Here is an 18090-nt window from a genome sequence, read left to right as displayed (position 1 = left end):
CGAGGTTAGGTATTCAAAGGGAGTTTAGGTATTCTGTTCCGTAGCAAAGCTGATGTGTGCTAGCAAACAATATTAAAAAGTGCGTGAGCCACACCTCCGATGGTTTACGCTGCCAGCCTTATTGGTTTCGTCGCGACGATACGCACGCAAGGCGTAGACACAATAGTAGGCAAGGTTTAGAACAAGCAGCAGAAGACTGATTGGTTCACCCTACACTACGTCGGCCGACAGCCCTCCGTTGCACCGGGGAAAATTCAGCCTTTCCGATGTTCCTTGAACAAAATTCCTCCGTTGGAGCTTTCCAGCACAACCGAATTTTCGTGTTGCTCTCGCCGTGCGGAAAGCGCTGCACTGCGAAAGACCGTACACACTGACAGTCTTTATGAAGTTGCTGCCAGTGAGACTTCTATAGCAATACGTCCTACACCTTGAAGGCCCGGTCGAAGTTAATACATCTGACTACGGCGAACGTTTCCCCAGTGGCGTCCACATGTTTAACTGCGCACATCACAGAGCACCATGGCAGACTACGGCGGAAACCGAAACCTTCAGGTGCTTAAGGCCAGTCATTGCGAACGCGGCGCTAGCGTCACCTACTGAAAGTCTGCCCAACTTCTCGCTGTTAACAATCTATAAGACATATCGAAATATGGAGGCCCTAAGACCTTTTTTTTTAAATTTTCATATAAACTTTTTTATGCGCCGAACACAAATACCCCAGTTTTCGTTCCACACGGGTGCGAGAACTGGAAGAGTAGACTTTCACAGCTTCGCTGAATAGTTATTTTATTCTTCATATACTCTCAACCTGAACGCTAAGGGCTTAAGTGCATGATCAAAGTTCTTATGAGATGGTTACCGTACAGGCATTCAGCCTCTTTTTGCGTAGCTTGTGATATTGGGCAACAGAGAATGTACACTTGATAATGGCAATGGTGTGCCCTCCCACAAACGTCCCGGCTAATGCAGGTGACGAGAATTCTCAGGATGTGGGGGCTGGACAGTTGCGAGAGCCGTTACGCAAAGAACCTTTCGACCGGACAGCGAAAGCGGGTCATGCTTGCCCAGGAACTGGTCAACAGCCCGCCCGTGATCTTCCTGGATGAACCTACCAGGTAAAGCTGAGATTGCTTTGCTGTAATTTAGGACGGGACGTACAGTCCAAATAAAAATGACGGAAATATTGCCAAATGTTGAAGTAGGGATTTTCATACTCCCATACATAATAAATCTGCTTCTATGGTTGGACACAGGTTAAAAATGGCAAAAGAACATGTGGTGTATTATTTCACCAAAGCGGCAAACCCGTGATATGAACATGTGCAACCTTTGAAAGAAGGTTGGTCTTAGGTATTGCGTGAGATCACGTGCTTCCTTCACCAGGTTTCACTTCAAAAATTTGCACTCGTAAGCACATTGTCTTTTAGTTTTCTTTTTGCCCCTGCTTTTATTTTTTGCCCAAAATACTCACAGCAACAGTCTCTCTGCACCGTATGGAGAAATAGCCGGTTGCATTGATAATGAGCCGAGGATACTTCTGTTGTTCTGTACTTGTAGCCGAGTACAGCCTTATTTGAAAAAATATTTACATTGTTTGCACAACCATTACTTGGGGGCAAGTTTATGCATACCTTTTCTGTAAACGTTTTCACGCTTGGATTGCCTATAGTGTGCTTCCCTTTGGTTCAAACCACTTGAGGAATTTGAGTGGCCTTATGCTTTGACAAGCAGCATTTCTGGCATGATGACATTATCATCGTGGTTCAGTGCCGACGCTCTTCAAGATCTGCCAAATTTAACCATTGGTTTGATACGATGGGGCAAATTTTAAGCTATTGCACAAACGGGAAACAAGTAATATCCAAATCTGGTCGGAAATTTTTCAGCTGTTGTTGCAGCCCACCAACGCAAAAGAAAATATTCGGTGATAGTTCATTTAAAATATTAAAAACACTGGACTACTTTGACATACGCATTCAGTGCTTGAATGGTGCGTGAACGTATTCAGATATGTTGAATGGTGAATGTGTGACAACGTTTTGTGTGTAATAAACATATACTTGTGGCAAAGCTTTAACAGCTACCAAAACATAACTTGCTTGGAAATGCCATGGCTTTTTCTTGCTGTAGGGCCGAGATTGGCCTAGTATGCCGAAAACGTGAATCGTGGCAGTGGCGTGATGCTTGTGAGATAGTCCCTGTTGAAATAAAAGGAACCCACATTGTCTGTTTAAAACACAGCCAGCTTTTCAGTGTAAATATAGTTCCATATGAAGTATTTCCACCCAGTTGTATTGGTGTTTCTTTTTTAAAGATATTACCATATACAGCGATACCTTGTCATTGCAGCAAAAGCAGGTTATAGTAAATACAGTATACAGTGTAAACGAACCACAGCCCTGTCATACTCCCTCAACAGTTTGTGTTCAGCTGATACAAAAAACAACGGGATCACCTAAGCTATTTCTTATTCTGCGAAATTGTGTGAGTATCCATTCTCGCTTAGTAATGTCAGTGAATTCAAGGCCACTAATTTTCTGCTTCTGGGGATAGTGTTTCTGAGCTGATATTGTCACGAAACGAGCAATGTACTTTGCGGCTATTCGTTACTTTCTCCGTTGATATGAGAAACAGCCTTCGCCAATCGCCCGTAAGGTTGTCATTTGATAACTTTAACGTTAATAGTCTGGCGACATGCCACGTAACGTCAAACTTCCTGTACTCGCTTGCAGGCAATGTTAATGTTAACAAGTTTCTTGGTTCACTTTCTGGGGACACAACTCATAATATGACCCAATTAGCTCTTTAGAGATGTTTCTGCGTTATTATTGGCATGGGTAATGGTTTTGGCCGTTTCCTATGCAAGTTAGAATAATGCCTAAATCTTAAAGGTGTGTGAGTATTTAAACATTGAATGGTTCAATAATAGTGTTTGATTTTTAATTATGCGCGAAGTTTATCCAATCGAAATATTTGAAGTTTTCAAAACAATAAAAGTTTGTAATAATAACGCAGTAACGATGGCTCTGCAGAACAAATATTAAACTATAAAGCTTCACCGTACAGCATCCTTCTTGCTTAGGGTGGTGCGGGGATCACTTTTTTGCACGGCGCCACTGCTGCACACATAAGCTTAACAGGAGTACCCATTCCGCGAAACAAGTGTATCCTATGTTCCCAACTATGTGTATATTAGTTGAAGTGGGACCCTACAGTTGTAATTGTGTAATATTTATAGGCCGAAAAGAAGTTTCCTGCCACACAGGATACTCCCTTTCGCACAGACAATGCCACAGTCAATCACAGCTGTAGTCTCATCTCATTACTGTAAAGTAGATGGCTCCTCCTAGATCCAAGAGAACACGTTCGAAAATCTTCAGAAAAACATGGAGCTAAGAGCTAAAGAAGCGAAGGTAAAGCAATCATTCTGACCAGGAAAACACACCACCTCTAAAAATGGGGGAGTAGGCAAGCTTCCAACACTTCCTGGTTTAGAAAAGGTAACATAAATGAAAGCTTCGCATTAGTGCTGGCTTCATCGGAACATGGTTTGCCATTTTTACTTGATGTCATGCTGTCCTAATCAGTGTTTGGCCGAGTCATCGTCAGTGCTTTTTTTTTCAAACTTTTTCTGCAGTGGACTGGACAGTTCAAATTCATTGCAGTGCATCTTGACACTAAAGCAGTTTGCACTGAGAGGTCATACTGTAGCCTGCTGCATTCACCAACCGAGTTCAAGGATTTTCCAGCTTTTTGACCGGGTAATAATGAGGTCACAATTTATTTCCTTCTTCACAGTACTTCCACAAGTCAGATTTTCTCCTCATTCACGTGTACGGTTACTGTCACACTTGCAACAAGAAATTTTTCGTTAAAGTAAAAAATTACAAATGATGAAGTTTCACAAACCGAAGTAACGCTTCGCTACACAGTGAGAAATGAAAAAGGAACCCAGGAAATCCTCTGAATATACAGTTGAACACGGATATATCGAACACGGATATATCGAATGATTGTCTATATCGAACAGTGCAAACATCCCCTTGAAAATCCCATGCAAAAGTATAGGGGTGTTGTGCGTGTGTATCGAACTCCTGATCACAGGCAAATTCGATATATCGAATTCCGCGCCGAAGGTGCCCCTGAAAGTTTGCTTCCTCTGATGGGTGGAGCTGATGATAATGTTGACTCATCGCAGGAGCTTTAAAGCTTAGTGAGACAGATACGGCGTCCGCGGCATTATGTCGCTTCGATGGCCTTCACCAGCTGTTTTCACGCTAGCACGAGGGGCAGCTCCATGATAGCTAGAACCCGGATAGCGGTTGGGGCGAAAGGACATAAAGGAGGAAAAGAAATTTTCCGGAGGCACTCTTTTTCAGTGATTGAGCTGTTTGGTGGCTCGTGACGGGGGACCGATGCAGCGTTGTATGTTTGTTTTGTTCAAGGAATTCTTTTCGGAGCAACGAAGGCGGGAATTCGTCGGGTGCAGGCTGTGAAAAGATGTATGTTGAAAAGGCGTTCTGAATTCCTCGCAGTCGTTTTGAGGGCGAAGAACGCATCAACGTTGACGTAAAGCCGCCCCGGCTCTACCGGAGCGTGTCGGTCGCAAAGCGACTTCGTTGCACGCCTCCAGATGAGGGAGGTGTTCGGTTCGCATACTGAAGATAACGACACTCAGTGCCTGACAACGTTCCCAACCGCCTACTGCAGCCGAGGTTACGTCAGCGTTATTCGCCTCTGTTGGGGCACAGTGTACAGCGTTGATTTCCTCATTTGTGCGTGTTTGTAATCTTGAAGACAATTTGGCGAACTTTACGACGCAGGAGAAAAAAAAACAAGCGAAGCGACAAGACATTTCAATGATAAATTAAGTGCGGTGGTCATCACGCTGCGGTTCGGATTTTCCGTGCTTTGAGAGTCGAAACGGTAAACTACCGTTTTCCACGATTTCAGACAACTCTCAGTGATATGCGGAGTTGTCAGATCATCTTCAGATAGGCGTATTTTATATATCGAATTATCGATATATCGAATTCTTTCACAATCCCCTAGGAATTCGATATATCCGTGTTCGACTGTATTATGAGCCCTTTGTGAATAATTCTGGATCTATTTACACTGGTTGTTGAAAATGGCGTATTTTCTTAAGGGAAAGTTCAAAGAAAATTTCAGGCGTGTATGTGTATTTTGTGTGCGCAGACATATGTCCCTCAGAGCCATATGGCTTTACGGGCAAGAGAAGTTTCTCCTTATCCTCATTCGGTGTAGGTCCAGCAACGGAATTTGTGCACATGCGGTAGTGACTTTATTTCGAGATCTCAATAAACAGTAACAACTGATCAAATAAACTAAAGACAAAAATCCGTACCCTCACCAACCTCTCATGGCACAGGCGATGGTGCCAGGATAAGTGCAATGCATCACTTGACAAACACCTGTTGGCTAAATAACCCAGTTACCCGACATCGATGATTTAAATTGCCCCACCCAGAAAACATTTATGTACTCAGTAAAAAGAAATTTCCTGAGTGGAATTTAAATCCAGTTTATCAGACCGCATCCGAAACGAGCCAACAGCTTCCCACGCAGGCTTCTTGTCAGACTAGTTCGAAGTAGACTAACAAAGTTCATGAACATTTCAACTTTCTATCTTTGACTTGTGCCGCTTTAAATCGTTGTATTTTATGTTTGCAAGTCACCAAACTGGCAGTTTTTAAATATTACTTGCACAATTACGCCTTTCGAACCAGTACAGTGGGTGAATAGTAGCGACTACATGGGGTGGCCATCCATGGTCCCGCATTAATTTCACCCGACCTACAGACTACTAACCCCACCGAAAGGAGCACGCCGGCATATTCTTCCTACCTTTTGAAATATAGATTCGATATAGCTTCTTTCCGTAAACGGCCATCGCTATGTACATAAGTAATTACGAACCAGGACAGATCTTCGGGTCATTACAAAAATAGCCGCGTCAAAATGAGTTGCGCTCCTTTTCAAGCAAACATCGAGCAATTAAATTACGTAATAGCGTTAACAGACGAAAAATTCGCCACTGACCAGTAATTTTCTCAAATTTTCTCGAACGAGTCCCAGAGACGGGTTTATGAGATTGGTGCTTGCCACAAAGCCCGCCAAGAATCATGAGATTGAATCATGAATATGATGCTTCTCGTTCTCCTTGATCCCAATGTTCGAGCACTGGAAGCATCGCGGTCACTACAGTGTGTTAAGATGCCCCTGACACCATGACACCATTGACGTTGACGTGATGTAGTAGAAAATACCCCATCTCCCCCTCCGGCGATGAAAAATTTCAAGGCATAGAGTGTAGCTAGACTAATAAATACATATCACAAGCAACAACAACTTTTTGTCACTAGGCCCATTCTACTTTTCGGAAAATGGCGTCTTCAGCCTGAATGGAGTTCAATAAGTCTTCAAATGAAGAGTTTCCGTGTAAAACAAGATACGTGTTGTCTGCGTGGTCCATTTAAGCTGTCCTTCTGGAGGGCTATGGTGCATATCCTCACAATTATTTTTTGTTTTTGCCACAGCTTTACGTCCTTGCGGATGGTTACTGCATTTATCATGGCAGTGTTCGCGATCTCCTCATATATCTGACAGCGAACAACTTGCACTGTCCACCATTCTACAATCCCGCGGATTTTGGTACGCAACTTTAATTCTTTTGTTTCCTTCGTAATGATGTTCTTGCTTTATTCATATAATTTATTTCGCCTTTAATTTGCACAGCTGCCCTTGTGTTTACTGCTATTTCTGTGTAGGCTTAAATAGGTTCGACTTATCGTTTTATGAGCCTTGCTCCCCCTGAAATCATTGCGTAGCAATAATGTAAATGTGCTTAGCCCAACAATGTTATAGTAAAGCTACAACGTAGCAACTTCAAATTAACTGCAACCATGGTGACTTCAGGAAAGCAAGACCATCAGTCGAGTCACATTTCATACAGCGTACACGGCAATACTGAGCAGGTTCGGTAAGATTTCTAAGCGCCAAGTCGCTTTTTCAATCAATACGACACCGGTGGACGTAATTTTGGGGGCAGTAAATACGCACTTGTTGGTATGCTTTCCTTTGTCGTGTTATAAAATAAAGTTTTCGCAAACATTTGCAGAAAATAACGTACGCTTTCCGTATGAACCACATCACTTGTCGAATCTTAGTGAATTAATGGCAAAACGTCGGTGCTTAAAAGTTTCAGACGTTTTCTAAGCATCTCTTTTTAAAGTCGTTACTGTTACGGCAAGGCTAAAACTACGAGATATGCGGTTTACCACACCCTTGCGTTAAGATTTTGAAAACGAAGCAGTTATAGGGTTCTGTTGCAACCGCCCTCACTCGCAAATATTATGACTTAAAAACTTAAACTAAATGTAAACTGTCAATATCATACCCCGTTGGCATACTATTTGACGTAGAAGACAATGCCAAAAGTGGAAAAGGCAGTAACTAACGATTAATACGTGATAATGAACCCCTCATAAGCAACTTTTTTCGGTGGCTCGTTGGCACACCGGCTGATGTTATGTTGGAGTTTCAAATTTTCCCTCTTTTTCTTAACCCACAGTAATTGAAGTCGCGTCCGGGGACCACGGCGATCTCAAGGAAGATCTGGCGAGGTGTACACAGCGTCAAGGTGAACTCGTACCGTATAATCCTGCACCAAAGTCACTTTCGAATGGAGGTGGAGATCTCTACGAACCGGTGGCAGTAATATCACCCTTGCTTAAAAAGGTAAAACTTCGCTAGCAACCACAAAGTTATTGTCACAGCAAACTAAAATAATAGTGTTGAAGACTATACTAAAGTTTAAAAGCGTTTTTGTAATTACAAGTTACAACCTGATCGTGTATTGCCATAGGTAATATCAAAATATAAAAATTGAACGGCAAAGCTAACCGGATACTATGTCAGAGGATGCTGGTTTCTATGCAATAAAGCCAGGTTCTTCTTTTTCAGGTATTTTACTAAATACCGAGCCCTGCATTCTTCCTGCATTAATTGATGGAATGCCTAAAACAATCTTTATAATAGCAATTAAGTATATTATATATACTGCAGTACCTAACCTACCTTAAAATTGATCTTGTGACCTCTGTTTGGCATCGTTTCAAAGAACAATGCCTCAAAGCAAACACGTTGCTGATGTTTCTTGTCTCCGTCCGCATACTACGAAATGAGACATGTCGATGTGGATTATGGGCTTGATAGATAAAATCAGCTGCGCACATGTTACTAATAATGAACCTGCTGAGGCACGTACCCACACGTACATACGTATAAGATACGCACGTTAGAAAATACCGACGACCAGGTGTAATCTTCGGGCTCTGTGCGACAATGGGCTCTGTAGTACATTGGGCTATGGGCTACAATGTTCCTCTCGTGATTTTTTTGCTAGCTGCCTTGCTCACACCTAAAGTTTGTCTGAAGATTGCATGCCCTCACTACTTTTCAGCCAAGATTAATTAAAATGTATTTTTATTTGTCTTAGGAGGACCACCGGCTAGTAAATACAGCTCCGTTTTGTGTCCAAACAAAAGTCCTCATCAAGCGCTGCTGCGTCTCTCTCATCAGAAATCCGGTGAGAATAGAAATATTTTTCGGGCATGGCAGATTTAGTAGCAGTTCGTTAGGCCCAGTTCTGCCAAGGTAGCCTTTATTTCAGCTGCACATTCCGCATATTCATTTAATTGGTTGTTATTTTGCTGGTTTCCTCCCGCAGAATAACAAAATGAAATTGGGGATGACTATTGGATTGCGTAATACAAAACTGTTGTGCAATTGTAGATTCAGTTTAAGACATTTTGATGTAACGAGTACCATTTACACAAGGTGTGTTGAGGTCGGTTTGCGGAAGCTGTTTCAAGAACTCTCTCGCGATGATCTGTGGGAGACATCAAGTCATCCTACATCTAAAGCTGAATACAAACTAACACAAAACTTTTACCGCATATTCAGTGAACCGATTGTGGAGTGCCACTCCACTGTTGAAATCTTGCAACCACTTTTCGTGTAAACGTCTGCAATGGGCTTGTTTTTCCGGGCCACAATACCCCGAAAATTACTTCACGAAGTTTTCAGATATCGTTCAGTATTTAATTGTTTTGCTTATTGTTCCCTATTGTTTCTTATTATATTTTTCTTGCTTTTTTATATTTCCCACTAAATCGTCTTGCTGAAACTAAGACTCCATTTTAAATTAATGGTTACCTAGAGTTTTTCATTCAGTGACAAGGATTGCTGCCAAATATCAGCCAAATAGCAAGCGTTTGAAAGACAATTGCAGACTAGCAGAAAGTGCGAGGGCACATCAAGGGAAATGCTTTTGTGCCATGTCCTATGCCAATTTTTATAACCTCCATAAAGGGTCGATATCATATACGCTTCAAGCGACATTTACTCAACGCCATACTCTTAATGCGATGGCACAGTCTCCAAAAAAAACCTATTTATTTCTCGGCCTCTTTGTTGTTTCCGTGGATTTTCTACTCGTTAAAATAATTTTATACAATTAGAAAAGGCAAAGAGTAAATATGTCTATTCTTCAATCCGTAATTTTTATATACGGTGCACTCTATCATTTGATGTAGGCAATATAAACTTATTGACATGAAAATGAACAGCAACAGTTCAGTAGTTGCCAGAGTGGGAACCTGCCTGATTGAAAAGACGTGTTTTGGGTGGATATCGGCGCACGATCCTATTCAGTACTTATTTCTTCACTTTTTCACCGGACTCCCTCACCTGTACACTTGAATTCCGCTCAAAATCAAACTCTAATAATTATTCGCAGGTGTCCAGCATTCACTCGGCCTCAATCTAACATCTTTGTTGTTATTATTACACTTAGAAAACTGTGTCACTGAAGATTCTACGTGCTTTATTAACACAGTATTACCTGTATGTCTTGTAAAAGCATTTGGCTAACGAAGAAAACAAAATGAAAGCTTGTATTCCATATATTATATCGCAATTGCAACTGCGTTAAATTTTATACACCGTCTCAAACTACTGGTTTATATGACGTGCATTCGAGCAAATTTAGGACACACCTGGGCTGTTTTGGATCCTGTGCAGGTAATTCTCGGTAACAAGATAGAAAGATATAAAATACTGAAGAACCGGGCGCTGGGTTAGTCAGGAGATGGTACCGAGGACGCGAGAGCTGTATGCAATAGAAACAGTTGATTTGAAATCTGCGTTAATTCCGTCATAAGAAACTGCAATTAAAAGCCGTATAATTGTTTCTAACAATAAAGCTGGAATTAGGTTATTTACTTGCAGGCATCAAGCTATGCTTCAGATTGAATTGATGATTATTTTAAACTAAGAAAATACCATTTCAGGAGTGGCATCTTGGCGAATTCTTCTGTGTTTAAGCCAATATGTAGTGGAATTGGCTCTCAAATGTGCAAGTGTCCTCTGTCAATGCATTTTTCTGAACCGGTATCCCCCCTGCTATGCGGCGTTTGGATTCCGCAAATATATTCCGCCGTGAATGCTAATTTCTTTTTTGAACCCGTATCCCCCTGCTATGCGCCTTTTGTGCGTCGAAAATAAACGTTGAATAAAGAATAAAACTCCTTCTAGTATTATTCAACTGACCCTCTTTTACCACAACGATCAGTATTATTCAACGGACCCACTCAGAACACAACGATGAAATTGCAGTTTCAATTTAAAGTGCACGCTGTTTGTGAAATGCAGCTAACAATGACGGACTTCTGGTGAACCGAAACTTCTCCGTCGTTTCAGCTGGTGTTCCACCTCCGCCTAGCCACGCACATACTTGTCGCCGTGTGTATGGGCCTCCTCTACTATGACATTGGCGGCAAGGCTGAGAACATGTTCAACAACGCCACCCTAGTCTTCTTTTCCGCCATCTTCCTCACATTCACCGGCATGATGCCCGTCGTCCTTAACTGTGAGTGCAGCTTAAACATATCGAAGGTGCTGCCAATCCATAATGTATGCTTTTAAAAAGCTATGTAGACAAAAAGCTTCTTCGATTAATTTGAAATAATTAGGCTTCGGTAAAACACTCAGCTCCATTCCAATCCTGAAAGAGGTTTTTTTTCAACGTATAAAAAAATTATCAAAAACTTTAAAATTCTCGCTACCAATACGCAATATGGACTGGAGTGACGTAATGGAGCGGGTACTAAAGCAAAGTTATCTTTGTGTTTACTGCACGCTAGCATTAAAGTGATACGATGAAATGGAACTATCTCCCTTTCCCTCTCGTCCTTCTTTTTCGTATTCTGCCCTCCCAATTCAAAATATGCAAGATCAACTCACCGAATCATCTACGCTCAGAAGCAGAGGCCCCAGTAAAATCGTTTTGTCTTGTTTCTTGGCGGTGGCTCAGTCAGCGGATGTCAATCGCACGAAGAAGATTCCGTGATATACACATTTCGCCAGAAAGTGTGGGCGTAGGCGAGTCACTACTGCTTCATCGGTTTTAATTAAGTTCTCCATTATCTGTTTAAAGTTGGTGATAAAGTTGATATTATTGGTACCATGTAAAAGACAAATTTTTAATCAACGAAGTGTATTTTGTCATTAGCTAAAACCATTGCCACCGCCTAAAATATTTCTCTGAAAGCTTGACTCATTGACTGCAAAGTTTCACGTCAAGTTCGCGATCCAAGACCGTTTATTTTTTTACGGTGAGTCCTGCATTGAAGTGAACGTTTCGCGACCTAATAAAACTAGCTGTTCTCTCTATAGGTGCTTACAGAACATGCTTTTGTGACAGTAGGAAACTGGCGCACTCTATCGGTACAAAGACAACTCGACAAAAGTGGCTTGAGAATTGTTGGCACGTGGGAACGGTGCCAACCATTCTCAAGGTACCCCCCATAGCAACGGTGGGAGAGGTTCTAAGGCAGCTGTATAGGTCAATTAAGGCTGTTTTTTACTTGATAAGGTAGCAATGAGGGACGTCATGTAGCATATATCGATGCTAAAACAAATAATTAAAGCAATGCCACCTTGCAAAATTAAATAAAAATTAGTATGCCACTGGGATATTACTTTTAAGTTCATGTAGTACCGTCTCAACGCTGATAACATTTTAACAGTTATTTTGAAAATTAACGGAATACGCGATAGTTCACGACGGGGTCCTCCCATTTAAAGTGGCAAAATCATGGTTACAATTGCTTGTGTATGCTTATATCACTTTTCGCACTTTCCAATCAATGATCCCCGCAGTAATCAAATTCAGTTAAAACAGTATTTCCTGCTACAAATGGCAGTATATTATTTGTTCCTGAATTCACTTTTGGCTTTAGTGTCGTATCCACTAAGGTCAATTTTCCTACTTTACGGACTACGGGCTTTTGAGCTCACCATTTTGCAATCCATACTCTCAGTGCACTAATCCCTGCTCTATATTGGGCGTGAGAGTATGTGTTGATAGAAAGGCGTCAGGCCCAAAATATATATCGTATCACACACCTAACCAGCAGTTAAAAAAGTGTTCATTGCCTCTGACGTTTGACCTTTATACTTGTCAAATTCATAAACGGGTCATCTTTTATAAATTATATGCTTCCACGTTTTTAAGTTTAGTGATAAGTACGGACAGTGCATCACCGCGCCGCAGTAACGAAAAAACATTCGGAGGAAATTATTGCTCAGCACAATCCCCGAAAACGTTTGGTATGTATGGAATTATGTGATACCAAATTTATACGTTTACCGGAATAAACACAAGGATATGTGGCCGCAACGCCGAGTTGTAGAGTACGGAATTGCGTCAAAACGTTTTTTCACAGACCTTTCCCCGGTACGACCGCCAGAAACGCCAAATCATGGTATGCATGAATTCCGTATGTGCGGAGTATACGGAAAACACCCGGAAACCATAAGATGCCGTATTTCGCACTTTAAGACCGAAACACGAAAACTGCGTCGAACGTTTCTATTTTGTGAAATTTTATTCTTTTGTTTTTTGAAAGATAATATGCCTTAGTTACGCCTTGATGTGTTATACTGCTTGAGAATTCGTCATTCCCATAATTTCGTATACACTGAACGCTTCACCACAGAAGTTCCAGTGCCTTGAGCTCAATTGCAATGGCCAAGCCAATTCCTGGTGTGATAGAAGGATGTGAGCAGTGTACAGACTAACACTTCCGTTCCAATTACAAAAAATTTTAACGACGCCTTTAGCTTCAGGAGACATTGTCTGTCAGCATGTTACCTATAGTAAGATGCATTACGGAGTTTTCCACTCATAGCGACCCGTTAATAATGAATTTTTACCAATTGCGAGGCAATCTCTGCACATTTCTTGCCTTCTCTCCCAAGAGGAGCAAAATATGGCAGGATAAATGTTCAACATAATCTGAAGGAGGCTAACACGAGTAGGTGAAAACACTCTGGTGAAGACATCCAAGGCAAGACATTTTTGTCAAAGCATCCCTAAGCGCCATAAGATGCCTTGGACACAGAGAAGGAAAAATGGGTCAATTGATTATCTACTTACTTCTCTCATCAAGACGTGGCAGCTGCTTAACTGTGGTGATAAGCAAGTTCATTCCATCCCGGTTGGAAGCAAACTCAATAACAGGAAATCGGTGCAACCGAGGTGCGTGGTAGAGTTCTGTCCGAAGTCAACTTCGTGCCGAATGAGCCCCTTGTAACTCCTAGTTAAGTTGGGGCATGTTTAGCATTGCCTTCAATGTTACAGGACAGAAAACATGAAAGATGGGTTGGAAGTATGTGCGAGCTCACTCAATAAAAATGTTTTACGAGCTCCTGCTGTGCTACAGCTCTTGTTTTTTTTTTAATTAGGAGGTGCTCAGTAGAATGCCAGGATATTGGCAGAAACACATTTTATTGGGTGTTTCCGCCAATAATATCCACGCTGGCCCATCCAACGTAACCAAGAGCCAGTACTATACGTTTCCCCCTTTTTCTCAACTCATTACATCTGTTTATGTCCAACTGCAGACCCATTGGAAGCGGCCGTGTTTACACGAGAGCGGAACAACTCTTGGTACACGTTAAAGGCCTACTACCTGTCAAAAAGCGTCGTCGAACTTCCTTTTCAGGTAAACTTTTTGATGACTGCTGACGTAAGCATTATTATCACTGAATTTCCGGAAATAATGTTCGGCTAAGAACTTTTCTTTTGTAATTGTTCATGTAAAAATTTAAATGCTGTATTGGTTGTTGACATAAAATGGAAAACATTAGTGTATCTCTGAGCAAAAACGTACTCCGTTTGTAATTTCTATGAGGTAATACTAGGATGAATGGTGCTTACAAGCAATGTATTTTCTTATTTTGTTGATGTTCGACAACAGGGGCGTATTTGTACAACAATTATGATTACGTTTTATCAAAACCACGTTTTGTGGTTTCGATAAAAACTCATTCTTCAGCCTTAGTTGCACGCGTCGCCACCTTGACTATGCTGAAAGCAACCTCGGCATGTTCAGCCCATCATCTAGTTACCCCCAGCTTTGATACACATTTTAATTTTCCTACGCCCGGCATGGGAAACCATTACATACATATGTGAAAAAGACAGCCCTATTGAACAGAGAATGCTTTACTTTTGGCATCTGTCAGTGGATTTGATTCGAACAGGGTCCTCATGACTTCATCAGACGTCAAAAGGCGTTGCTATTGCTGGCGTTTTTACTCATTGTGACAATTCGTAACACAGCTCTCCTGGATGGAAAAAAAAATAATCACAAGTTATAGGCAGCCCCTTTCGTGACTTCTTTGATCCTCATTGGAGAGTGATGCCCTTAGTTTTAGTTTGCCTTATTGTTTTCTTAAAGCGACTAGCCCTTGCTGTTGTAGAACAATACACTTAATGGGTATTTTTATGACTGCTTTATTGGCGAACTACGAAGACGGAACAGCAATTGAGCGCGAATTTCATCTTCTATAAAAAATACTACCCATTCTTATACTACCCTCTTTTTTATGTTCCCTTGATTTTCAAAGGTGGCCTACCCTGTCATCTTTGTGGCTATTGTATACTGGATGACATCGCAGCCTCTAGAGACGAACCGCTTGTCCATGTTTTTACTTCTGTCCGTCCTCCTGACCATCGTCGCACACTCCCTTGGAACGCTCATCGGTGCCTTCACAAGTGTTCAGGTATGAAGTTGACGAATGCTAACTTGAGAGAAAAGGCATCGCAACGTCCTAACCCATTCGAATGAACGTTATCGCAATAAGGAATATCTACCTCTTTACCGTTTTGCGGAAAAATGGTACGCTATAGCAGTCTAGATACGAATAAAGCTTTTAAACAAGAAACTGATTCGGATTCCGCTTCATATAGCATTATGTACAGCCAGACGAAAACTGTTGTCACAGCTTTATAGTCGTGAAATGCACAAATCATTACGGTAAATATAGTTCACCTGCACTGTAAGAGTTAGCCGCAGGATGGCTCCTCCGCAATGCTTTAAACCCATAAATCTGCTTGACAAAATGAGCAAATTTGGTGGCTCAAGGGAGCCACCATGCCATCTGTGTAAAACAGTCCGCGGAGTAGGCGCAGTGTCTTTTTTTTTTTTTAGCCGCATGATATGCAGGGCTTCGTCATTCACCCAATTTTCACATTTGCTCAAGCTGGTTTGTCAGTGTGGAGAGTTGCAGGGAAGCCGACCTGGGCATTTCTTTTAGAGTGTAACGGCGCCCTGTGAACAGTCTAGGAAATGCCGTGAAGCTTCGCAATGCTCTAAATTTATTCGTCCGAATATTGTTTATTGGAAATGAGATCGAAGCAACATTGAGCCCTTTGGTTTTTTTATTATTTTCTTTTATTATACTACCACTTGTTCACAGATATACTCCCCTCACTCAGTACAACACCAAAATAAAGGCATATTTCTCTTTTCTTGCACCTCTTTCGTCCAGGTTGCTGTGTTCCTTGCACCGGCGGTAGCTATACCAATGTTACTGTTTAGCGGCTTCGTCGTCACTCTACGAGCAATGCCTAGCTACCTGCACTGGGTGTCCTACCTGTCATTCGTGCGCTATGCCTACGAGGGCTGCATGATGACTCTGTACGGGTACGGAAGACCTGAGATGCCATGCAACGATGAAGAGTCCACCGGACCCTGCCTGTTCACAGACCCCATGGAGTTCATACATTTTCTCGGTCTCAACGTGATCGCAGTCGAACTTTGTGCGGTCGCTCTACTTGTCTTTGTCGTGCTCCTAAACGCTGCCACATACTTGGCCCTTAGACTGCGAGTAAAGCGTGCATTCTGTTGAAGTGTGTAGGGTGATGGTGCTTTTTTATACTTGCTCTCAACACTGCCCTAGAAAGTTTAATGATAAATATTCAGCTTTAAGAGCACCTACCTTTCATTGCATCTGAGATTCTTTATACATATATCGCAGCCACAGCGATTGCGGGACCAACCGTCCTAATTCTGATCCCATTGTGGCGAGCTCTGATCTGGGTTTCACAAGTCATTGTTGCAACAACATTGTGATTCATTGTTGTATTTTTCATTGTTGTCTGGCAGGATTGGAGCATTTAAGATGTACATATTACTGATAGAGAATTCCAATTTTCTTTGAACTGCTACGTCACGCATATCTAAAGATCATTTGGCTATTTTATAGTGGTGTGCATGGAATAAACGTAACCATGTCAACAAGCCTGGACGTTGCAAAGCACTCAGTGGCTTGATTAGGCTTATTAGTGTGCTGTGGAGTCCACGAAAATTTTAGCCTTCCCGCTAATTTCGGATAAGTACTTAACATACAGCATATCTTCGACGCGGGGTAGAGCCTTCGAATTGACGGAATTGATGTAAAACATGCTTCCATTCCGGCGCACTGAAATCCCAGTAGTGAATGATTTAACTGTGCCTTTCTTCACTTGATCAGCTTGAAATGATGCTGAAATGGTGACGATGATTACGCCACTCTGCCTAGGCATTCTGTATCCCTGCATTGTAATTTGGATGTTTTACACGGTCAATATATTCATCGCGGTAGCGTTTGTGAAAACAATACCCTATTAAGCCACCAAACGTGCGCCCTTTTCTAACTGTACTCTAACATAACTTAATAGACAAAACTTCCATGCAATTTCATGTCGAGTCACGCCGACGAACCAATTCAGGAGGGGGGGTGCTGACATTTCTGCTGTTTTCTACCAAAGTGCTCTTGAGGGATCAAGCCATTCCCGCTTAGTCAAATTACCGCTTTGTGGAGACTCCTGTAGGTGTGTTTCCAGATATGTGATACAGCCAGCTCCTCTACCTTTCCGAGCCAATCCTTGCTTCCACAACACATTACGCAAAGTGAACATCACTGCCTCTTCTTCCGTGCCCCTGATGTATTTATCAAATACGGGAAAGAAACATGACAAACATGTTACACTGTGGACTTAACGGCTTAGAAGTCCTCACGAGGGTTGCTTGAGTCCTAGGATGCTTACACAGTCTTCAAGCTCCGATGGAGCCCAGTGAAGTCGCAAAGGGAATCAACTTCTACTTTGGTCTTCTTTCATTTTAGCAGCACCCCGTTAAGATAAAAATGTCGCCCATCTGGGCTTACCGGACGAAACACATTCCCAGCAGTACGAAGATGGCACAGCCAACCAAAAACAATAATTTTTCACAGCATGCAGATGGGTTCTCAAGGAATCCAGACATTGAAGAATGTGGCCACCCAATAATAACGGCGTGGGTGTTCGTTGAAATTTTATTATAAGTTAGGAGCGTCAAATGTGCAGTGTAGCAAATGCCATACGACATGACAAGGATAAGGATGTATTACAACTGCTTAACAACTATCTTAACAACTGCTTAACAACTATGCACGTTATCTCTGCGCGTTTCGACATTTTTGGAAAAAAAGCTAACGATAAAATTCCCAGACCTATCGGTTGAAATTGAGGCGTCATCCTATCCATGCTATTAGGTCATCTATCCATGCTAATAGGTCATCCTATTGTTCTAGCTACTCGCTTGACAGGACATTTTGTTCTCATGTAGGTACAAAGCCAGCGTTTCTTCTTCACACTGTCTTCATCTCCTGGTTCGCTTGAAATACTGTTTCTGT

At 41.9% G+C, this 18090-nt stretch overlaps 1 protein-coding gene across 4 annotated transcripts in view; it reads left to right on the top strand.

Annotated features, from left to right (window-relative positions):
• The window catches only part of LOC144149598 (ATP-binding cassette subfamily G member 4-like), a 103190-nt gene extending 86905 nt beyond the window's left edge, over window positions 1-16285 (top strand). For all 4 annotated transcript variants that reach the window (XM_077681237.1, XM_077681240.1, XM_077681238.1 and 1 more), the window contains exons 6-14: window positions 970-1115; window positions 3638-3761; window positions 6561-6675; window positions 7595-7761; window positions 8522-8611; window positions 10786-10954; window positions 13993-14093; window positions 15001-15156; window positions 15925-16285. In XM_077681237.1, coding sequence (XP_077537363.1) covers window positions 970-1115; window positions 3638-3761; window positions 6561-6675; window positions 7595-7761; window positions 8522-8611; window positions 10786-10954; window positions 13993-14093; window positions 15001-15156; window positions 15925-16284 — 1428 coding nt within the window. In that variant the 3' untranslated portion in view covers window position 16285. The remainder of the gene's footprint in view (window positions 1-969; window positions 1116-3637; window positions 3762-6560; window positions 6676-7594; window positions 7762-8521; window positions 8612-10785; window positions 10955-13992; window positions 14094-15000; window positions 15157-15924) is intronic.
• The last annotated feature ends 1805 nt before the right edge of the window (window positions 16286-18090 follow it).

Source organism: Haemaphysalis longicornis, unplaced genomic scaffold (genome assembly GCF_048455015.1).
Source record: "Haemaphysalis longicornis isolate Haplotype H1 unplaced genomic scaffold, Haemaphysalis longicornis Haplotype H1 scaffold_8, whole genome shotgun sequence".
Taxonomy (NCBI): domain Eukaryota; kingdom Metazoa; phylum Arthropoda; class Arachnida; order Ixodida; family Ixodidae; genus Haemaphysalis; species Haemaphysalis longicornis.
This window is presented reverse-complemented; position numbering and strand designations above follow the sequence as displayed.